This window comes from Lynx rufus, unplaced genomic scaffold, assembly GCF_022079265.1.
Source record: "Lynx rufus isolate CCGP_SWC_20201006 ecotype Redwood Valley unplaced genomic scaffold, mLynRuf1.p SCAF_15, whole genome shotgun sequence".
Classification (NCBI taxonomy): Eukaryota; Metazoa; Chordata; class Mammalia; order Carnivora; family Felidae; genus Lynx; species Lynx rufus.
Genome location: NW_025814829.1, coordinates 21269702 through 21292595, shown reverse-complemented (window position 1 = coordinate 21292595; position 22894 = coordinate 21269702). Strand labels below are relative to the sequence as shown.

Sequence of the window (22894 nt, the reverse complement as noted above, 5' to 3'; positions counted from 1 at the left end):
TTCTCCCTGCCCCCCCTTCCCTCCAGCCCAACTTCTCTCCAGGCTGTCTCTTTTTTTATGACTGTAAACATAGATAGTGCTTTATTTTGTTAATAAGATAATGATGAGTAACTTAACCAGCACATTTCTCCTGTTTACACTTGGGGGATTTTTTTGTTTTCTGTTGGCATAATAAAGACAGACCATTTCAGAATCTGGCCCTTGTGCGGGGGAGGGAGGGAGGCTGGCCCAGGTCCAGAATTTCTACGTGTGCCGCCAGCCCAGCCACCACTGCCCCCTTGTGGCGACACTGGGGAGCTTCGGGCCTGGGACCTGGGAGGCCAGGGAAGACCAGACCAAGCCTCTGGAGTGACTGCCACCACCCACAGAGCCTGCACTGCGAAGACACTGCCCCTGCCTCAAGGAGGTAAGCCAGACCCTCCACAGATTGCCCACCCAGATCCTAAAAAAGGCAGTAGCGAGAGCACTGTAGGGAGTCAGGGAAATTTGGGTTCTCTCTAGAAGTAGCCACGTGGCCTTGGCAGAGGGTCCAGTGTCCCCTCTGGGCTTCATCATGCTCATCTGAAAACATCGAGGCTAAGCTTTACCCATAATTCTTGTCCCCTTGTGGAGAAGGAGCCCTTTGAAAATCTCATGAAAGCCGTGGGCCCTCATCCTGGGCTCGGGCCATCCACATGAGCCTTCTCCCATGTAGGAGGCCCCCAGGATACTGATTAATGAAGCAAGGGAGCTAGTGATGTGCTTCAGGGCTCTGCGACCTCAGGTTTTGAAGGAGGATTTCAAACATGTATCTAAGAGGACAGTCCATTGGACTTCAAAGGGCTGATAACCAACTTTCAAAGTGCATATTGATAATGATTGATAGGGTCAAAAATTAATCCCCTTAAGGTGGAATGGAGCAGCAAAGCTGAAGGGCAAAGGGCAATTCCAATGGAAGTTAGATTTGGGTTGGATTAAGAGAGGTTGTGTGTTCACAACCAGGGAGGTGGTAGAAGTTAGATGTGGTTGATTCTGTCAAGGAATGAAGTCCTGGCCTTTTGATCTAGGGAGGGTCCTGGCTACTGGCCTTTGCTGGTTTTTCCCAGCCTACCTTCCCGGAGCTTTGGGTCTCCTCTCCTTGTCCTCACAACCCCCTGTCCTCTCCAGCCTCGCTGGCCACCCAGGGAAAGACACAGATGGTCCTCCGGAAGAGGAGCGTGGCTGACTGTGGCGCCTGCCCTCTAGCGGTCAGGGGGGAGAATTGCTCATCATCTTAACTTCCTCTGTCCTGGCCTCCCACCCTCCGGTCCACACCACCCCACACACTGTGTTCCTAACCAAATCAGGGCAGTCTGTCAGGACACTCCCAGCCTGGCTCCCCCTCACACCCTGCCTGCCAGTCCTGAGTTCGTCTCCCTTCCCTCTTCCCAAGTCCTCTGTGGCCTTAGGGGAGACTGAGGCCAATACTGTCCTCCTCCTATAGGATCCCTTATCCTGCCCTCCTTTCCAGCTGCTGGATTCACATGCCCCACATCCTCTTAGGATGGACAGAGTCCTCCACGAAGACCTCTGGTTGGAGCCCTGTCTCCCCGAGAGGCACCACAGGGTCAGGTAGGCAGGGAGGCCGGGAACAGAAGATGCTGGTCAGGACCAGGGAGGCTGGGGCGTGAGCCTCTGCTCTGTCTCCTACAAAGGCCGAGGGTCCGAGCTCCTGCTAGACCCTAAGGAAGGTCTGAGGGAGTGGAGCCCTGCCCTCCCCCCGGCGTTGCCACAGCCTGGCCCTTGGAACCAGGGGGCAGGGGTGCTGGTTAGTCCGGGGTGGCAGTGAAAGGACAGGACTCCAGGCTTTGAGGGGGAGGGGTGTCCTGAGCTCCCCCCTCCCCCCACCTGCCCACTCCCCTGGATAACTGGAGCAATGAGGATGTTTTCTCCAAGGCAGTGAGATGGTACCTGCCAGCTTAAGTCCTTTGGTGCAGCTGGTGGCCAGGGCTGTAGGGGCACAGGATGGTACCCGGGGGGCCCTGTCCCAGCCAGCTCCTGCTCACCACTGCAAACCGTCTCCAACGCTGTGACATCAAGGCCCCAGGAGGCTGGGAACGAAGCTGCCTTCACAGTGGTTATTTCTGCCCTCAGCTCCAGAGGTGGCTCTGAGAGGAACAAGGAGGGTGGGCACTGCCATTTAGTTCACGAGAAGGCCCCGTGCATGAGCACCTGACCCCGCGGTACCCCTCAGGGGCCCTACCTGCCCAGCCCTGGCACGGTCCCCAGGCCGGGGCACATCCTTCCCCGCGTCCTCCGTGACTACCCTTCCTGGGCTTGGGACGGCTGTGCCTGGGGGCCCGGCCCTACTGGATCACCGTGACCTTGAAGGCCCCAGCTGCTGGGGCCAGCTCCGCTCCAGCGGTTGCCATGGCATCCGGTACTTTTGTCGGCAAAAGCCAAACAGCCAGAGTCTACCTGGCAGGCGGCCACTGCTGTTGCCACTCTTAAGGGCACTGGGTACCTTCTGGGGGGCCGCGGAAGGAGTGCAGCCCTAGCAACCTGGGCTGCTCAGAGGGGGCAGCCCCGCTCACCTCGGAGCTTCTCTCCCGCCCCTCCGGCCTTGTGAGAAAGCGACACCTCGGGTCCAGAAATCATCCTTGCGGGCTAGCCAGCAGGACAGCACCCTTCCCCCTCAACAGCTAGGAGCCAGTGGTGGCCCGGGAGGGAGTCTCGAGTGCTCCCCCTTCAGGGTCTCACTGCTCCCCCCCCCCCCCCCCCCCCCCGCCAGGAAGCCACAGCCTAGCTCCCTGGTAGCGGCACCCTCCTGGGGTCAACTTCTAGCCAGACGGTCAAAGGCAGAAGAGCAGGGAAACCAGCAGGCCAGGCCTCGGCGAGCCAGGCGCACGGAGACCGGGGTGGAAAGACCATGAAGAAGCAGGTTGCAGCACCCCCCGACCCCCACTGCGGGAGAACTAGTCATACCCGATACATCAGATCCTCCCCATAGGCACTCAGACACCAGAGTGGTCCAGAAATGGCCATTTTAATGCAGAAAACCATGAGAATTTACAAATGAGTCACTTTTTGGGCCAGAGCCAGGAGGCCGTGAGGGCAGAGAGGAGGTGGCGGCCGTTGAGAAGCTGGGGCCATGAGCTCAGCACCTTCACAACCCCTCCGACCCCTGCCCCTTAGCGCCCACTAATTTCCTAGCGGGAAGACCTTGGGTCAGCTTTAGGACAGAAGGTAGACAAATCTTGGAAATGAGGGCCTGGAGGGCACAAGGCAGGAGTCTGCTGGCTGCTGTTGGCCACCCCCCCCCCCCCCGTTGCTACACCCCCTGGGGCCAAACACGAAGCAAAGCCGGGCTGTGGAGCCCCAGGACATCACCCCTCCCTTGCCTTCCCTCCTGGTGGGTGGCAGAGGGACCGAACACAAGCAACGGAGCAAAAACGGTGAGGGAGGGGAGCACGGGTCCTGGGGCTGAGGTCTGGGAAGGGGCTGTTTGACTGGATCTGGCTTGGAGAAAGGGAGGGATCTCAGATGAGGCGGCTTGGGGGGGGAGCCGTCAAACCCAGTTCTAGACCATCCCCCCAAGCTATGTACATCCATCTGTCAGAGATGGCATGATGCTGGTTTGGGTTCAGCACCTCCCACGTGGGGCATGCAGGGGGAGATGGGCTGGAGGCTCAGGGCACTGGAGGTAGAAAGGAGCCCTCCCACCTTCCCCTTTCCCCTAAGCCAGGAAGGTCAAAGACACATCTAAGGCAGCCCAGATTCCAGCATGGCCCGAGGCCGTGAATACTGGGCTTCCCAAGGGGTGGTTGTGGTCCAGGCCCCCCGCCGACTACAGGCACTTCCCCAATCCCCCCACCCCCCCACCCCACCACCCCCCAATCTGGCAAGGTGAAGGGGACCCCCCCAGAGCCGGGGCGTCTCAGCCCCTCCCAACAAAAGAATGTGGTCTCCAGCAGCTTCCACTGGGGGCAGGGGCGGAGCCTTCGCCCTGGACACCCACCTGTCCCCTCTCCCACCTTGTCCGAGGGCGCGGACCCCAGAGCAGAAGTGAACCCTGGAGCACAGGTCCTGCCAGGCATGGGTAGGGGAGAGATGGGGAAGCTGGTCACTTTGGCATCTCCAAGGCTGACACCTGGGGCTTCACCTTGAAGTACTGGTGGAATCGGATCACTGCGTACCTGCCAGGAGACCAGAGGGAGCCTGGAGTGAGAAGAAAAGCCACTGGGCCCCACTGGGGGCGCTCACACCACAAGGAAGTCTCACCAGCTCAACCCCAGGGCAGACGGATGTTTTGGTTTTTTTTACTTCAACTATTTTATTTTTCTTCTTAGATCAGACTGGAGCCGCTCTTCCCCAATTTTTTTTTTTTTAAGAGTTCAGCAGTGTTAAGTACATTTATATTGTTATGCAACAGATCTCTGGGACTTTCTCGTTTTGCAAAACTGAAATGCTGTACCCATGAAGCAGCAACTTCCCATATCCCCCTCCTCCCAGCCCCTGGCAACCACCCCTCCACTCTGTTTCTTTTTTAAATTTCAAGCAAACTCCGCCACACAGGTGGGGCTCAAACACACAACGCTGAGATCAAGAGTCACAGGCTCTAGTGACTGAGCACCCCTAATTTATTATTAACTAATTTAGTTATTTCATGAAAGTGGAATCCTACGGTATCGATCTTTTGGGGACTGGCTTGTTTCCCTTTGAGGACATGGTACTAAGGTCATACGTTGTAGCACGTGACATGATTTCCTGTCTTTAGAAGGCTGAGCAATATTCCATCGTCGGTGCATACCACATTTTGTTTATCTACTCAGGCATCCACGGCTGCCTCCTGGCTGTTGTGAATAATGCTATCAACATGGGCGTGCAGGTATCTCTTTGACACCCTGCTTTCCATTCTGGCCACGTACCCAGCGGTGAGAACGCTGGATTGCACAGGAACTCTATTTTTAACGTTTTAAGGAAGCACAGCATGGTTTTCTCCAGCAGCTGCAGTTCCCCCCAGAAGGGCCCAAGGGTTCCAATTTTCTGCGTTCTCACCAACACTGGTTTTCTGTTTGATAGCAGCTGTCCTGACGGGCGTGAGGTGACAGCTCACGGTGGCTGTGCTTTGCATTTCTCTAATTGTTGTGAACACTGTGAAGCCAGGTGGGGGGAGGAAAGGGCAAGAAGACTGGGCCAGAATGGAGGACAAAAAGGACTCCTGGTCCTTAGGGACATCTGTTACCTTACACGGTGGAGCCAGCGGTCAAGATCCAAGTATGGTTTCAGTACAGACCCTACTACATCACGGAAGGAGGTCCGACAGCCCACACAGTAAGCGCTAAACCCTGAGTGACCTCACTGAGCCACCTCCACTCTCTGGAACTCTGTCCCCTCCGTTACGGAACGGACAGTTCCATTCAGCACCAGGCCCCGTGGCTACGAGCGCTGGCAGGAGAGCAGGGGCAGTAGAAGAGGTCGTAGGATGTAGTAGGAAAAGCAGTCTCCCACCAGGCATGAGGGGAGGGTTCGAGAACTTCCACTTTCAGAGTGGTACTCTCGGCTCACGTGTGACCTCACCGTGGTGACCTCACCGGCTACGGGCTGGCTGGAATGGGAGCAAGTTAGCAGACCAGAGGACGGGACTTTGGATGCTCTCTCTGGCCTGTTCTCTGCCCCCATGCCCTCGGCTCAAGCTTTTCCTTTCCCCCCACTCTCTGCCGCCCCAACTTGGCCCCTACACTCACCTGAGGAAATCAAAGTCGATGGTGGAGAACTGGTTCTGGATGAGGGCCCAGAGTGCCCAGAAGAAGTGAGACGCCTGGAAACAGACCAGAGTCAGTCAGCAGGGCAATCACCCACTGCTGTAACGGACCCCACGCAGCTAGAGGAAAGTCACTCTGGAAGACACGGAAGTAGGCTGCTGGCGGAGACACGATGGGGTCTCCCCATCACAAGTCAGGGGAAAATCTTGGAGGTCAGGTCACTGGACAGCATTTGGGGGCTTCGCACCCTTGGGAAAAAGGTGGAGTCGATTCTACTGCCCCAGGAAGGGGTCGGCAGGGTGGTGCTTCCAGGGCCCTCCCTTGTCCCCCAGCCTGGACGACGCCATCCCTGGCTTCTCCCCTGCCCGGGGGAGTCTCCTGGGGTCTTCAAGGCCAAGGTATCCAGGATGAAATGAACCCCTGCACCAGATCACAGGCCCAGTCCCGTGATCATCAGGAAAGACCCCCTTAACTGTCCTTCACCCCTTTCCCTCTTCTGTCAGGAGGTGGGTTGGGTTGGAAAAGGAGTGATGTGTGAGCAAGAAGTCCTGTGTCTGGGCTTTGACTAAGCATTCAACTGCTCTCCTCAGGGCCAGAAGCACCCTCAGGGCCAGGCCACAGCAGTGACATTACTATCCCAGGCCAGGGCCCCCTACCCCCACCCCATGTCCTCTGGGGTTGGCTATATAGCCCCTCCCTCCGCTTTGCAGGACCTTCCATGGGTACAGACCAATTAACAAGTACAAATGATTACTAAAAAATGGTAGCAAGAGAAAGGCATAAGTGGAAGAGTTCAGAGGAAGAACCTGATGGAGAATCAGTTTTGTGCCAACGAGGGAAACAGGAGGCAATCCAAAATGACAGGTAAGATTCTACTTAAGCTCCACTGAGGTATTAGGAAACCCGGAGCAGTGGGCTTGTCTTCTTGCTTATGCAATGGCTGGCATTACTAAGCCTAGCTGGCAATCCCCTGGACACACGCCACGAGGACCTGGTACCCTGGATAAATGCCACTCAACATCAGCTCAGTACCGTGTGAGCAGGAAGAGCCTGACGGGAGAGGCTTACACAGAGTTCTGAGTCAGCAGAGGTAGTGAACAAGGAGGATTAGAACTGACATTCCTTATCTTCTCCAAAGGCAAAGAAAAAAAAAAAAAAAACAAAACAAAAAAAACCACAAGCATTTAACTGCAGCATGAAAGGCTAGAGAGAACTACTTCTCCAAAAGAGAGAACTGCTGAAATAGGAAGCTGGGATCTTTCTTGGAAGTCTTTCCTTAGGAAGAGGAGAAAGACCTGATGGGGTAGGGGAAAGCAGGGGACAGGGCATCTCGGTAAGATGGGGATGCCCAAGAGGGCGTCTAGGTGGGGTGCGGGATCATATGCTGGGGCCCCAGGACCTCACACCTAACCCCAGGCTCTGCTTCCTCCGCCACAGGCTGTGACAGGGTGGGAACCGCGGGTGGGCCCCTCCCTCCCCTGCCCTCTTCCGGGCTCAGGCACTCACCAGGGCAAACTTGTTGACTTGCACATAGAGCCTCTCCACCTCCCTGGGGGTCACGGCCATCCCCTTTTGAGCCTGTAGGTAGTAGCTCAGCCACTGCAGCTGGGTGTCCCGCCCAGGGTACCGGCAGTAATCGACCTCATTCACACCTGATGGGGAAGGGGCCGCAGGCGGTTGCTGGGGGATGGGCCCACCTGGGGGGTCCTCCAGCTCAGATGTTCCCTGCTCCCCTCAGCACCTCCGTGTGCTTTGCCCCCGAGGGGCTGTGCCCAGGAAGACAGCCTCTCGACCACCGAACTTGGCTAATGGGTGCAGCTTTCCGTGGGCTGGAGGAAAGCACAGAGACACCGTCTTGGGTGGGCCGGGGAACCCCCCCCCATCCCCACCCCCACCCAAGACAGCATCACTGTACCCGGTGCCCTTTACAGAACTAGGGCCCACAGGAGGTGCTCGGTCACAGCACCGCGTCTGCATCCTCATCTTCGGTCTGTTGCTAACTAACCTTGCACGAGACCTCCCCTCCCACTGGCCTAGGCCCCTTCCTTTTGGGCGTCTCAGACGCTGCTTCCTACACCAGTGCTGAGCTGGCCACCTAAAAACATCACCTAGAGAGCTTGGTAGAAACAGATTCCCAGGCATCTCTACCCCCGCCCCCCCCCCCCCAATTCTCCAGAGGATTCGGAAATGCACCCGGACTTGGAACCAGATGGCTTCGATTCCTTCCGGTCCTGCCCTTCCTTGAGTCCTCAAGCTGCCAGCCCGATCTGCACCAGCCATGTCCTGGGCACGGTGGCAGAGGCCTTGGCTTCAGAGCTGGGACAGAAAGCGGCGGTTCGTTTAAGACAGGACCAGGACCCGGCCGCCTTCCCCATGGTCTCTTCCTCCCTCTCCTTTCCTTCTTGTCTTTCCCAAGCTTCTCTCCTATTCCTGAAGAAACACAGTCTCTGGGGCCCCAAGAGTATGGCTGGAAAAGAAGCTCCTTGCGCGGTTGTAGAAACTAAGGCCCAGAGAGAAGAAACCTGCGCCGGGTCACAGAGCCAGTTAGAGGTGAATTCAGGGTTGCAACTCTTCTCTCCTACTTTCAGTACTGGGTCTCCCTGCTCCCAAGAGCCCAGGAGCTCCCCGCCTGGCTCCCAGTCTCCTTCCCCGCCCTCCTCCTTCCCCCATGCTAGGATCTGCCTCCTTCATTCTCAACTTGGGAGCAGGATGCAATCTGTCCCCTTGGAGAAATTCCAGCTGGACTTTGCTCTGTGTGGTGGGTGAGGAGGGCTTAAAATGCTTAAGAGATCGCCCTTCTGGAAAGGCCAGTGGGTCTGGCAGCCGAACACTCACAGGCCCAGGGCCCTGCCGGTGCCAGCCTCTGCTCTGTGCCACACCCCACAGCGTAGCTGCTCTGCCCAGCTGAGGCCCCCTGGTCCCTTGGGTTTCCAGATGCAGCTGGTGGCCACCCCAGGGAGTCACAGCCTCAGGTGCAATCAGAGCTTGACAGACCTGGTCACCTGAGGTTATGGAAGGGACACGGTTGGCCAGGATTGGGCCCGGGAGTGGCTGAGGCTGGGCCAGGTGGCAGCTTTACAGCTGGCCTGGGTGTGCCTCACCTGTCCTAAGCCACAGGGGCTGAGCACACCATGCATCCCACACTGTCAGCCTGGTGATGTCCCTCCAGCCCCAGGGCCCAAGCTCCATCCACGAGTTGCCTCTTTAGCCCCAAACGGTTTAACAATTAAGCCCTCAAGCTGGCAAAACCTACCCCGCTCCCTTTACACAAATGATGCGATTGTACACACTGTGCCTTTACTGAACAATCGGCCACCCCTACGAAACACCCCCCGCCCCCGTCCTCCATTCCTGCGCCGGTCTCCCTTCGCCGCCGGAAGGCCTCCCTGCCTGACATCAGCAGCCGATGCCAATATGGTGCTTAGCATGTGCTACTCTCGTGTGTGTATCTCACACTGATGCTACAAAGCAGGCACTAATAACAGCTCCACCTTACAGAGGCACAGAGAAGGTAAGTAACCTGCCCAAGGACCACACAGCGGGCAAGCAACAAAGCTAGGATTTGAACTTGGACAGTCAAGTGGCAGAGTGTATACTTTTAACTAGTTCCACCTAGATTATTCTCATCAGGCCACTAGCTCATTCTGCTCCTTATCCACAAGCAGGATCCTTATTCACAATTGTGCAACAGGAAGCTTGGGCAGGAAGGCAAGCAGAGACTATGGTTGTCCTGTGCTGGCCCAGCTGGCATGGATGGGCTGTGTCTGCCCAGAGGAAGGAGTTGTTTTTGTGGGTTTTTTTAAGATTAAAAAAAATTTTTTTAAGTAATCCTCTACACCCGATGTGGGGCTCAAACTCACAACCCCGAAATCCAGAGCCACGCGCTCCACTGACTGAGCCAGCAACGTGCCCCGGGGTTTTTTTCTAACTCACACGCCAAGCCGAGTATCCTCAGGGATCCCACAGAGGGCACATTTTCCTGATTTGTACCAAACTGCCATATGGGCTGGCAGGGGTCTGCTCTGTGTATGTGGGTCCGGCCCCCACCATGAGATCCGGAGCTCCCTCCAGGCAGGCTGTGCCTCCCCCAGACGAGTTGTGAGATTTGGGAGGACAGGGGCTGTTAAGCCTCCACCCAGCAAGTACACAACCCCCCCTCTCATGCTCACCCTGGACCTGGCCTTCCTTCATAAGGAAGGCAACTTGGACAAAGACCAAATGGTAATTAATACCCTTCTTACCTGCAAACTCATTGAAATGGTTGCCAATGTCAAAAGCTTGGTAGTTGTAGCCGGCGTATTCATAGTCAATGAACCGTACATGGCCTACAAGGTAGAAGAGAGGCGATAAAAGTTGGTCCCAGGAGACAGGGAAACAGGGCCAGGGCACGTTTCCACGGGCCTCTGGAATGCACCCACTGACTCTCGCTGGCCTCTGCAGCAACCCGGCCTAACACACCCTCCTCGGCGGTAATCTTCTAAGCTGTTTCTTTGTCCATCTGCCCTCCCCCTACCTCTGGCTGTCCCTCTCACACAGGGGGACCCTCACGCTCTGCTCATCTAAAGGCATCTGTCCTCAGCATGGCTAAGGGCCAGAAATAAAGGTAAGTACTTCCTAGGGGTGGAGCTCTCATTAGGAACACAGGAAAGTTCTGGCTCCATGAAGGTTTGGGCCATCCAAGAGGTCCTTGGAACCCCAAAATGTGGTCAGAAGGAATAGCTCAGGTGTCCTAACACTGAGGACCTCTGCAAACCAGGATTTTGAGTTCTTTTTTGGCAGAGGTTTCTAAGGGGAAATTTGTTTTCCTTTTTTTTTTAAATATTTATTTTTGAGGGAGAAAGAGCATGAGTGGGGGAGGGGCAGAGAGAGGCGGGGACAGAGGATCCCAAGTGGGCTCTTCGCTAACAGCAGAGAGCCCGACGCGGGGCTCAAACCCACGAACCACAAGACAATGACCTGAGCCGAAGTCAGATGCCTAACCAACAGAGCCATCCAGGCGCCCCCTTTTCTTAGATCACCTTGAGATCTAAACTAGAAGGTCTCCTTTTGCTCGTCCAAGTGCCAGTCTGAGGAACAGAACCTCGAAGGCGGCTGATCGATCAGCCTGAGCCCTGCTGCTGTCCAAACAGACCCGGAGAACTGTACCTTTGGTGCTGTCATAGATGATGTTCTTGCAGAGCAGGTCATTGTGACAAAACACCACAGGGGAATCCAACTGGGACAGGTGCTCCTTCAGCCAGGCCAGCTCCCGTTCCAACACCTCCACCTTGGGGACATCTGCAGAAAGGCTGGGCAGTGGTAAGAAAGGTGGCCGGTGAGGGGAGGGCTGATAGGAGACAGGTAGGTACTTGGCCTCAAGAGCCCTGAGCTCTGGCCTTATCACTACCATTTACCGCAGAGGGGCCCTGGACAAATGGCTCACCCTTCAGACCCTCACTTTTGTCATCTGTAAAATGGCACTAGGGCTTCCTGATCTCCTGACTTCCTGTAGTTACCCTAAGAAGCTTATTAAAACATGGGCATAAGAACATTTCGCAAAGCATAGAAGTGCCTGAGCCCACGGCATCCCTGCTACTTTGTGGAAGGGATAGGAAGGTAAGGAAGGAGGCAGAGAGAGAGGACAGGAGGGGAGAATGAGCGTCCGCATTCAATGATTCCAGACCAAGACAACAAGGGCAGAGGGGAGAGCTGCAAACAGGCCTGTCTTAGCGTGCTAGAAGATTCCTAGAGGAAGGTGTAGCTCCCTAAAACTAGACGGTCTGTGGAGGCGTCACAGGGCCCTGTGGAGAGGCTGGCCCACTGGCATTCGAGGCGGCAGAGGTATGCCCTGGTATGTCCCCCTCCCTCTCCAGCGGCTGGTGTCACAGGGGGAAAGGACCAGAGAGCTCATAAAGCCTAGCTACTCAGCTCAGAGAGAGACCACTCAGGCCCACTTAAGAAAGCAAACGAACTGCGTCTTGGGCTCACTCCTATAAGACCAAGGGAACATTAGGGCCTTTCAACCCAGCACTCGCTCTGTAGCTCCCCAGCGACTCGTCCCTTCCGCCTGGAAGTACGAGCGTGTGCTTCCTCGACCCAGGCCAGACTGTGCGTTCGTGGGCAACTTGAGGGCGGGAACAGAGATGATGGAGGTCACCCCTCCTCTGTGCCCTGCCCCGACCCGCAGCACATGACGCACCACTGCGGAAGGAAACACGCGTGGAGAAGTGAACGAATGGGTCCATCAGGGCTGGTAACAGAGGCCATGCCCTCACTGGTGAGGGCCCACCGTGCTGGGATGCTCTGAACTTTGGTCCCCAGGAAGCACACAGGTCTGTGCACACTGAAAAACCAAATAGTTAGCACAGCCCTTGAAACCCCAGAACCACCAGTGGGTGGAAGAGAGGAGGCTGGGGTTTTATCTCCTGTTCTATCTCCATGTATCTCCTGTTTGCTTTCTTATCCAGAGCGGCCAGAGTATGTGCAGGAGGAGGAGAATGGGATACGTCCTCCTGATCCTCCCAAAGGAGGCCCCGTCACTCCCTCACCCGGTCCAGAGGCTGAAACATGGCAAAGAGCGTTTAGCAGGCATCCCCCTGTCCCCATGGAGAAGGACAAATGGCAGGCTTCAAGAAGGTCAAAACTAAAGAGGATCTTAGGCCTCTAGGCCAACTCTATGGGGAAACTGAGGCTCATGGAAAGACAGAGGCTCTCCAGCTTCCAGAAGTCTCTTGCACAGCTGAACCCTCTTCCTCCTCACCTAAGAGAGGCAACCCCCAGCCTATCCATGGATCCAAAGTCAAGTCGAACCTCCAAACCGTGAGGGCCTCGGTGCCCCTGTCAGAGGCTCTGCAAAGGCCCGGCAAAGGCCAGGAGAATCTGTTAATGGGGGGTGATCTGGGGGAGGCCTTCCTTTATCCTCACTGGAGTTTATCTGTGTTGACTGGTCTGCATAAGATGCGTTTCAATCTTGGCTCTCCTTAAGGAGATACCTTTTAAGATTTTTTTCCCTTGGTCCAAGACCATCTAAAGATAAGAATTAGGAGGCTTTCTTTGGTTGGCCAGGTCTCAGCCTGAAAAACATCTCTGACATCTAAGATACCTGCTGCCCAGGCTCTGACCTCTGCCTGACCCCCACCTTACCCACCCCAAGGCCACGCAGATGGTTACTGTGGGAACAATCCAGGCCTCCTATCTCCCTGGGCAGCCTCCCTTGGCCACCCCGCTTCCCTCCCCTGAGAACTTGAAACTCCCCCAGCTTTGCTACCTTCAGCCCGGACACCACTAGACTCTTTCAAGGCTGTGTGGTTGGCAGAACAGTAACGACCAGCGCATCACAGAAACCATCACACCTCAGGCAGACTGTCCCCTAGAGGCAGCAGGAGGGGGACGCAGGGGCTGCAGGGCCCCCAGGGAAGCCTGGGGGTTCCTCCTGATGAAAAAACTGCTCCCTGCCAAGTGTCCTCAGCTTTCAGGGGGGGGAAACGTACCCACAGTAGGCTATATGCTGGAGCTTCCTGGCCCATCACCTTTGCCCTGATAGCACTCAGCCCATCCAAATCTCCTCCTGATGCCCCCAAAGCAATGATTGCCACCCCCATTGTCCCAGCCACCCCAGACACCTCTATGCCCAACCAAATACCAAGGCTATCAAATCTATTCCAAGTCTCTGACTCACCCCCCATTTCCATCCCCCCCTCCCCCCCATGAAGCTGCCCCAGGGCAATGTTCCTAAAACTGTGGTTCCTTGATCCCCCCCCCCCAGAATCACCCGAGGAACCTGGCAAAGGCAGAATTCTAGGGTCTAACACAAGACCTCCCAGTCAATCACCAAGGTCAGCCAGGGCCGGGAACCTGCGTTTAGCAAGCACCCAGGGGAATGCTATGCTCAAACGTGGGGAGCCCTAGTTCCAGATCTTGCCCATTCAGTTTCAACACTCCCCGAGCTGGCCGCCCCCCTCAAGTCCCTATCCCTGCTTCCCCAAATCCCACCTGATGCTGTCCTTTACAACGCAGGAGGGCTTTCTTCCTAAACCACAGTCGTGGTCCCTGGCTCAATGACTTCCCGCTGCTAAATGAAATCCTGGCTCCTGAACCTGGCATGGAAGGGCCCTTCCAGACTAGCTCCAACCCACCTCTGCAGCCCCACCTCCCGTAGCCCTTCCCGATCCCTCCTGAAGGCCTGCTCCAACCACCCTCAGCCACTCGTCACCCATGAGCCAAGCATATTTCTCCATCTCCTCCAGCCCGAGTGGCCTCCCTTCCCAGCTCTGCCCGCTACCTCTGCCGAGAAAACTTGCCCCGGTTCTCCCACCCCCGCACGCATTATACACCCGGCCTTCTTTGGTAGCTATGCACAGGCAGGTCCTATGTACCCTTGCTCCTTCCTAAGGTTCCTAAGCTCCTTGAGGGCAGGGCCAATGTCACAGCCATGGTTTTCGTTGTTTTAAAATCCCCGTCAACGTTTGGGAAATGCAGGACTAAACCTGGGTTATTACCCTGTGACTGGAGCTCAAGAGCTCTGTCTTGTCCAGGTCACTGCTCAGTACTACCCGTGTGGGATAGGTCAGGCAGTTTAGGGCAGGCACCGTCCCCAAAAGAGGCTCTGAGAAGTTAAACAACTTGATTTGCCCGAGGTCAAAGGTACGACAAGAGCAAAGGTAGTTGGTCAGTTCTTCTCCAGGGACCACCCTGCTCCCAACAAGGTCACCCCTGAAGGTTACACGGTGACAGTACAGTCAAAGGAAGCTGAGGTGGCAAGGGTCATGCCCGAGCACCCAACCTGGACTCTAGCCCTTGAGCTGCCACTGACCTTGGACAAGCCCCATCCCCTTCTCCAGACCTCAGTTTTTCCATCTGTCAGATGAAAGTGGTGGGTTACGTGATCAGAGGGTCCTGTTGACTTAGACACCCCAGGATCCTGCTCTCCATGTGCTGTTTCAGTCCTGAGGGGGTAGGCGACTCTTGTCCCAGAGATAACATTTGGCATAGAAGGTCTGAACGTGGGCCATCCTGAACAAATAGTCCTAAAGCAGTGCTTGATAATCATTAAATGGGAGGATCCAGATAAAATCGTGCGTGTGTGTGTGTGTGTGTGTGTGTGTGTGTGTGTGTGACACATGATCGGGATCGAGTTAATTATTGTCTTGTCATCTTAGAGGAGGGAAGGAGATACCTTCCCCCCAAACCTCTTCTGTACCCTACTCCCATGAACCTCTGGAACAAGGGTGATGTTCAACCCAGCAGGGAACATGGAGGGATCAGAGACTCACTACTGCCTTTTCCTGGAGGGGGCAGGGGGGACACTCTTCTCTCCAACTCCCCATGCCTACTCCAGCACTCGAGGGTATGTTGGGGAGCCAGGTACCTGGAGGCTAAAAGGACTCCCAAGTTGCTGGCCAGAGAGCCTCCCTTGCTGTCTGGGAACCCTGTCTTAGCTGGGGAAAGGCAATGTTGGCGATGAGTGGAGCACCCCTTCCTTGGAAAGAGCAGGGAGGACACTACAAGCTGTCAGTTTGAATAAGGTGGGAAGCAGGGTCCCCAGAGGCACATGGGGACAAGAGACATCCAGGCAAGTAGCAGGAGTCTTGATGTCCCAAGGGCTTGTCAACTGATGAGCTGAGTTCTTCTGACTGATCATGAACTCAGCCTCACCCCGTTCTCAGAGGCTGGGTTCTCCCTACTGGTTGCTCAGGAGTCTGCTTAGGTAGAAAGGGCCCTGGGCTGGGAAACAGAACCCTGCCTGGGACGAGCCTGACACTGGGTAAAGCTCTGAGCCTCAGTTTCCTTTTAAGTAAAGGGGAAGACAGTCCCTAACCCCGGTCTCTACCGCAACCCAAAGACTCAAGGAAAAATGAACACTTAGGTGTAAAACTGGGGATCTGAGTTCCTGAGATCCGGTCAGTCGGCTCAGCTCTGCTTGGAGACAGAGCAGTCAGGACTGAAGCCCCTCAACCTCCTGGTGGGGGTCAGATGGAGCCTAAAGAACGGAGGCGGGATTGCATTAAGGCGGCAGAGACAGAAGCAGCCTCGAACCCTCCCAGCTCTTTGTACCTGGGGTTGATCTCGTTCTTCACAAGGGTGAAATAATTGTGCATCTTGTGCCAGAGGGTGGGCTTGGGCAGGCTGCCGTTGGCGTGGATGGTGTGAATCTTTGCCATTTCTAAGGCGATTAGCCTGCAGCAGAAAACAGGAGGGGTACAGTATCAACATGGGGCAAGCCCATCCCAGCTCAGCCCCTCCTGACCAGAAAGGGGGCCTCCAGGGTCCGTGGTGGGGCTAGCCAGAGGGCCGAGTATGGAACTATCACAGATCCTTTAGGGGCTTTTGCTCCCGCAGAAGGCAAGTCTGGGCAGAAGGCATGAAAAGGAGATAAGGCCTTTGGCCCGGCAGCACCCTTTCCAGAACCAGAGCTGGGGCTGCCTCAGGGAGCAGGAAGGCAAAACAGTGGGCCATTGGCCACAGGTCAATGATCCTGTCCACCCCCCCCAGGGTCACGTACCCACAGCAACCCCTGGGGACAGAGGGGTCACCTGGGGATGGGGGGAGTGGCCCTCCTCCCTCCTTGGACTCTGATCCATGCCCTGGGTGGGGGGAGGTGAATGCAGGGCACCGAGGGATCAGGGGGTGGTGATGCCAGGCAGGGAAGAAATGGCTGCCTCTTATCAGCCTGGCCAAGGTGGGGAGGGGAGCAGGCCGGCCCAGGGCAGCCCCTTCCTCTGCGGCAGGGAGTTGATGCTGGCGGCCGGGTGCCAAGGACGCAAAACAAACCAGCGTTCTATTTTCAAGTTCTCCTGTGGACATTATCCAAGGTCCCGGGAAAGAAGGAGGGGGCGGTGGGGAAGGCTGCTGGGAGAGGGTGGGGGTGGATGGAAGACTGACCGGTCAGAGAGGGAGGGCCTTGATAAGGACCCCAGCGTCTGAGGCCCTGCATCCCAGCTGGGCTCCCCCAGTCCTCTGCCAGCTCTCCCTTCTGGAGCCCCACCCCCCACCCGGCTGCCAAGCCTCCAACATTCAAGCTTCCTTCGCCTCTGCCTGTTGCTCGAATAATAATCACTGGGAAAGACAACAAAGGCATTGGCTGTTTGAAACCTTGTTACTGAGCTATTCCAGGGACACCCCTCCCCTTGCCAGGTCCTGGGAAGGGGCAGGCCATCACCCAACAGGATAACAGGGCAGTCTAGGGGCTCCTCCGGAAGCCCCCAAGGCTCCCACCTCCTAAAGGGTGGAGGGGGCAGGGGGCGTGGCAGCCATCGGGTGGGTGAGAGATGAAGGCTGTGCTTTCAGAGGCTAGAGGCCCTGGGGCAGGAGGGAGCCGGCCAGGGTTTAGGCAAGGCAGGGAAACAGACCTGAGACCCTAGCCTTCCCTTCCCAAAGGAAGATTCCGACTAGAGCCTGAACAGAGCCTTTCCTTGAATATCAATAGGGCTGTTGTCTGGAGAAGCAATGAGAGTAACCTCAACACTCAGCATTTTTATGCTGCAAAGCCCCAGCAGGCAGAGGTTAGGAGGTGGGGGTTCAGGAGAACATGGGGAAGTGGCTCCCAAAGGCCTTTCCCTCTTTGCCTCTTCCTCAGATACCCACCTTCACTCTAGAAAGATTGGAAAATCATCAAGGAAGAGCCTACCTCCTGCACCTATCCCAATTTCTGGCTCTCTCCCAAATGTAAGATTGTTACCGAACCTAAATCCATTTTCAATCTTCCTTACAGTGATCTTTGTCTCCACGAGAGAATGAGTCACGGCACCAGATTCACAGAGGTGGCCCGAGACTGGGAGTGATCTGGTGAGGACACAAGACTGAAGGAGAGCTGGGAGGATAGGGTGGGAGAAGCCAGGCCAGGATTCCCCAGGCCCTCACCCTGCTCTGACCTCCTATCTTCAGGCTGGGTGCTCAGCCGGAGCCTGAGAAGACCACTGTGCAGGTCTGTATGTCCCCCTACCTACAGACAGACAGACACGTACACATATAGATAAAACATACACCGGGATGTAAAGATCCCAGGGCCTGACCAGCCCCAGAGGCAGTGAGCACTGGAAGGGAAGGCATCTCAGAGTCCCTTCTAAGTCCCTTGAGGGCCTGCCAGGGGGGTTCTCCGCAAATAGGGCCAGGTGCGCTTACTTGGGGTTAACTGGGTAACAGGTGAGGAAGCACAGAAACTTCTTGGTCTAGTCCCTAGGTGGGTTTTTATTGTTTCCCCCTTGGTATTTGGAAGGCTCCTTCCCTTTGGGTGGGACGGGACTAATCTCAGAGATCCCAGGCAGACCTCTGTGATGTGCTGCTGTCCCCAGTATCAGGAGTCAACCTCACCCTGCCTGGGACCTTGCCGTAGTCTGAGCACTCTGCACGCGGGTGTGGCACAGGGGGGAGGAAAGTGGATACTGCCTCACATCCCTGCTCAGAATGGTTAGAGGAGAGAAAAGGCACTATGGGCTCCTCCTTGGTTCTCTCCCCTTCCAGACCCTACAGAGGCATCCACGGGCCTTGAAGGTTAAGTCCATTTCCTGGGTCCTACACATCCAGGCATTTAATGGGAGAGGCTCCCAGGGGGTCAAGGGTTCTTGTGAGCCTCTGTAAGGAAACCTCGGCAGCTTCCCAAACCTGCGTTCCCGCTCTGTCAGGGAACCCGGTAGAAGCTCAGACTAGGGGAGGGATGGTGTCTCTCTGGGCTGCTAAACCAGGCTCACCCTGGATACGGCCCATTCTCCTAGCATGCCTGAGCCCCTGGCAGGAGGGGAGGGGCAGGAAACCCTGGGCGCTCTGGGGATTTGGCTCAGATTTCATTTCCAAGGCTCCAAGATGTTTCCAGGTCAGACGTGGGGTGGGCAGAGAGCTGAGGCATGAGGTCAGGAAGCAGAGCCCTGCTGCGCTTAGGGAACCAGGTCCTTTGGTCCCAGGTTCACCGAATTCTCACTTGCCGCCCCCAAGAAGCAGTCACCCGCGAAAATCCATGCAAAGCTACCGCCCCTCTCTGCAGAGCAATGCACAAAAACGCGCACACATTTTGCAGTTTCAGGAAGTTCACAGACCTTATGACTCAATCGCGGACTCCCCTCCACACCAAGGAAGCTGGCCAAGGATTTCAAAGCCCAAGGCGCGAGGAATAGTAGAAATGAAGGGTACCCGGGGGGCAACCTTCTCACCTGAAGAGCCGAGGCTCCCGGATGTGCTCGGGCCCCAGGGCCATGCCCCGCATGTACTCGTAGCACAGCCCGTTCTGGAAGGTGCAGTAGAGCTTGGGGGCGCAGCCATGTGCTCGCAGCAGCTGGAAGTTCCTGACCTCATTCTCCCGGTCCACCAGCAGCTCCGTCCGCTCCCCGTACACCCGGACCAGCACACAGTCCCCCATGTCCTCCTCCACGTAGCAGGCCACCAGCTTGTTGGTGATGCCATCGGTGAAGCGCTAGCAGGGGGAGAGGGGAGCGCAAGGGTGCATGGGGCAGGGTCTCTGCGCTTGCCCCAAGGCTCCCCAGCCCAGGTGCTCATTTGAATGATGTGAATGCCGAGCACAGCTGCACAGAAGCCCCCATCCTTCAGCCCTCTCACTTAAGCAAGAGCTCAGCATTGTTCCTTCTGTTCCTGATGCTTTACTCTGTCCTCGGTGCTTGGGGTACACTTAGGAGTTCGAGCACAAAACCAAAAAACAAAACCCAGGCCGCCTCACTTCTCCTGGGTCTGCCTCTAGTGGATGGGATTTGGCAGTGGAGGAACTCCCACACTCCTTGGTGGGTAGAAGCCCCCTCCCGCTATTTACTCCCCCATCCCTGAAAGAAACCTCTGTGGACCAGAATGTGGCCAGGGAGGGTCGGGAGCTGCCCGGGATGAGTACATTCCGACCCGGCTGCCTCTCTCCCGGGCGGAGGGCTGTCTGCTGCTCTCACCCCATCCAGCAGCGGAGGCACGGGAGGTACTGAAGTTGGCACCCACACCCACCCCAGGGCTTTGGTGGTCAGAGCTCCTTGGGGCCTCTGAGCTCCAAACCAGGAGAGACGGTAGGCCGTGGGCTGGGGAGAACAGACTCTCGGGGTAGGGTGACAAGAAGGAATGAACCATGGAATTTATGGGGCTTTAGAGGACACGTGAACCAATTCTAGGTGGGGAAAGTGAGGCGCAGGGAGAAGAGGGACTGGCTGGTAGCCTGTTCAATCTGTGCTGGAATTCACCTGGGACGTACCTGGTGGCTTGTGGGTCTTACAACCCAAGTGGGCCTTTTATTTTGAAAATGCTACCCACCCATCCCTTCCCCCAAGAGGTGTCAGCCTCTGCAGCTGGTCTGGGATCCTGGCCTTTCCCCATCCGGAAGACCTGCCCCTCCAGCACTGGCTGCAGGTGCCCCGCTCAGGACGCCTTCCTCCCTCCACAGGCGGCTCCCAGAGGGCCTGAGGGAGGGTGGGCAGGTGAAGACTCTTCAGAGGATGCAGATCAGCTAGGGAGTCTGCCTGAGGCTCCTCAGTGGGAGGCTCTGCCCACATCTGTGTCCCTGAGAATGTGCCCAGCTGGGGGTGGGGAGGCGCCCTGTGTGGGGGTGCTGAGCCGGAGCCTGGGGCGCTGGGGGCTCCGGGCTAGCCGGATTCTGCACGGTGGCTCCAGGGACCGGCAGGAACCGCTCAGAACCTGGAGACTTTGCTCCCACCGCCGGGTGGAGAAGGGGCAGGGATGTGTGTGTGTGTGGGGTGGGGGTGTGGGGGGATGTGGGGGGGGGGTGTCCCTTAAAAGTTCCTGCCTCCTCAGGTTTCAGTGCCGGCCGCGCGCGCTCCTCTGGGCAGCGAGGGGCACCCGCGCGCGGCGACAGGGGGTGGGGCCCTCGCGCGCAGCACGCTGACGGTGGGCAGGTGGACCTCCGGCAGCCCGCGAGCCCCGGGAGGAGGGGTGGGGGGGGGTGTGTGTGTGCGTGGGGACCGAGGGAGGTGGGAGCCTGGCTCTGCTTAGGGACCAGAACAGACGGAGCAAAATACATGCCCGGACCACCATTGCAACCCTGCCCTGCGCAGCAGCCGCGCGCCCCTGGAAGCGCCACCCGGAAGGATGCACGGACAGACGTCCACGCATCCCCGACAGGGCCCCAGCCCGGCCCCGCGCCCGCTCGGCTACCTTAGTCCGAACTTGCTCGGGCTTCCAATGTGGCCGCAGCTCCTGGATGAGGCGCAGGGCGCCCGGGAGGATGTCGTCCTGGTCCACGGATATGCCGAAGCAAGGGACGGCGGCGGCCCTCGGGGCGCCCGGCGGCTCCCGGCAGCCCGCGCCGGCCGCCGCCTTCTCCTCCATGCCCCATGAGCACTGCGGGCACGGCGCCTGCCGCCTCAGGTAAAAGGGCGAGCACGGCAGAGGAGCCGAAGGGGGCACAGCCATTCCCAGCAGCCCCACCCCCTCGGAGCCGCCGCGCGAGCGCTAGCCCCTGCGGGGGGGCCCGGCGCGGCGGTGGGAGTGGTAGAGGAGGGGCCAAGGGAAGTCCATGACTCAGGAGCCCGCTGCCCGCTCGGATCTGCGCCCGAAGCCGACCCGGGAACGCCGGGGCCCGCCGCGATTGTGACATCATCACGGGCGGCGGGCCGCGCGGGGCGGGGGCCCGGGAACGCCCCCCGCCCCGCCCCCGCCCCGGCCCGCGGGCCGCCGCGGACTCCGCGGCCGCCGCTACCTGGGGCGCGGGGCGGGGGGTGACGCCCTCGGGGAGGTCGTGACGCAGGAGGCGGGGCCTGGCTCGCCCCGCCCCGCCCGCCCCACCTCCCCTCCACCCGGGTCCCGGGCCCCGCCGCCGCCGCCGGGGGGTCGCTCTCCGGCCTCTGAGCCGGCGGGGTGGCCGGCCTCCTTCCTCCCGGCTCGGCGGGGGCCGCTCCCCCTGGGCAGCCTGGGGCAGGGCCTGGGAAGGCCTCTTCCTGCGCCCCTACTCCAGCCTGGAGGATGGAGATCCGGCTGCCGCCAAGAGGTCGGCTTGGACTCGCCCACTTGTGCCCTAGGTCCCTGTCCGCGGTCCCTGAAAAAGGAGTCCCCTGCTGCATCTCAAAGGCCCTTCCCTGCAGGAAGCCCCCCCCAGGCAAATCCTCCCCCCCCCCACGCATATACTCGAGGGAGAGGTGATGCATGCGGAGGGTGGGCGTGCCAATGGGAACCTCACTCATCTTCAGCCCAGGGGGGAGAACTCTCCTTGCCCCATCCAGGAAAGTGCCTACAGAGAGGGGGCCATTTTCCATTTCCCCAAGTTGTCCCTTCGGCCTCTTCAGAAACGTCTCAACCGCAAGGCCCCTATCATTATTGCTGTCCAGAATCCAGCTCTGCCCAGCCGAACTTCCAGACAGTGGAACCGTTCTGTATCCGTGCCGCCCAGTGCAGTGGCCACTAGCTACATGTGACCGTCCAGCACTTGAAATATGGCTAGTGTGACACTTAATTTTAACTTTAATGTAAATAGCTATATGTGGCTGTCATATTGGCCAGGCACAATGGGGAGATGACGGGGAGGCATGCCTCTTTAAGGTCATGGATCCCCAGGATGTCCAGTTGGAAAGGGCACTGACTCCAACTCCGCCTTTTTGCAGTAAGGAAATAAAGCTAGGCAGGCAAGAGAATTCAGAGAATGGGGGTGGGGGGGCCCAAGGCTCAGATCCAGGATTCCGAACACAGGCTCATGCTCTTGGCTTTGCACAGGGACATTGCAGACAGCTCCTGCCTTTGGGAATCTGCCCTGGAGGGGCCCTAGGTTCCCACACAAGGTCAAGAGGTTGCAATTCTAGAGGTATGACATTTGCCGGGGCCTGGCTGGGCCCTTCAGTGCTTCACGTTTTTTGGTCAAAAGAGGGGTGAACAGCTGCCATGAAGAGGGACAGCATCCGTGGCCTCAGGTCGATGTTCTCATTCCCCAACCTGGGAGCCCAAGGAGCAAGGGTGGGAGAAGACTTCAGCCTGTTGAGTCCCATGTCTGTGAGAGGGGTGGACGGTGTGTGGGCTGTGTGCTTGTGCACGTGGCCCCTTGCCAGGGTGTCTCCCGCTTTGTACCTGTGGAAGTACACCTGCATGAGATAAGGTGGAAAGCCCCCAGAATCTGACTTATATGGGCTGGGTTCTAATCTTAACTTTTCACATTCCAACGAGCCATCTTGGACAAATGCCTTCCATTCTCTGAGCGTCAGGTTCCCCACATGTACAAAGGGAATATCGGGGTGCCTGGGTGGCTCAGTGGGTTAAGCGTTCCACTTTGC

The 22894-nt window shown here is 57.5% G+C and overlaps 1 protein-coding gene across 4 annotated transcripts; it reads right to left on the bottom strand.

Annotated features, from left to right (window-relative positions):
- Window positions 1-50: 50 nt before the first annotated feature.
- Window positions 51-21253, bottom strand: ETNK2 (ethanolamine kinase 2). Of its 4 annotated transcripts, XR_006961563.1 has the most exons (9): window positions 20793-21250; window positions 18845-19104; window positions 15756-15878; window positions 10869-11011; window positions 9965-10048; window positions 7230-7375; window positions 5706-5779; window positions 3977-4154; window positions 51-2126 (listed from the first exon to the last, which is right to left on the bottom strand). XR_006961563.1 is itself a non-coding variant. In XM_047076645.1 (8 exons), exons 1-8 carry the CDS (start codon window positions 21048-21050, stop codon window positions 4082-4084), a joined length of 1161 nt encoding a protein of 386 aa, XP_046932601.1. In that variant the 5' UTR covers window positions 21051-21250; the 3' UTR covers window positions 3844-4081. The 4 variants fall into 4 exon arrangements, 3 of the variants coding, with proteins under 3 accessions (XP_046932601.1, XP_046932602.1, XP_046932603.1); XM_047076645.1 differs by lacking the exon at window positions 51-2126 and having other exon boundaries at window positions 3844-4154; XM_047076646.1 differs by lacking the exons at window positions 51-2126; window positions 15756-15878 and having other exon boundaries at window positions 3844-4154; window positions 20793-21253.
- Between the last annotated feature and the right edge of the window lie 1641 nt (window positions 21254-22894).

Excerpts from the sequence above, each read along its gene's own strand:
- ETNK2 (XM_047076645.1), bottom strand. The coding sequence starts at position 21,050 with ATGGCTGTGCCCCCTTCGGCTCCTCTGCCGTGCTCGCCCTTTTACCTG. Across the intron at positions 15,879-18,844 it reads CGGGAGCCTCGGCTCTTCAG|GCTAATCGCCTTAGAAATGG; the intron begins GTGAGAAGGTTG and ends TTTCTGCTGCAG. Across the intron at positions 7,376-9,964 it reads CCATTTCAATGAGTTTGCAG|GTGTGAATGAGGTCGATTAC; the intron begins GTAAGAAGGGTA and ends CTTCCCCATCAG.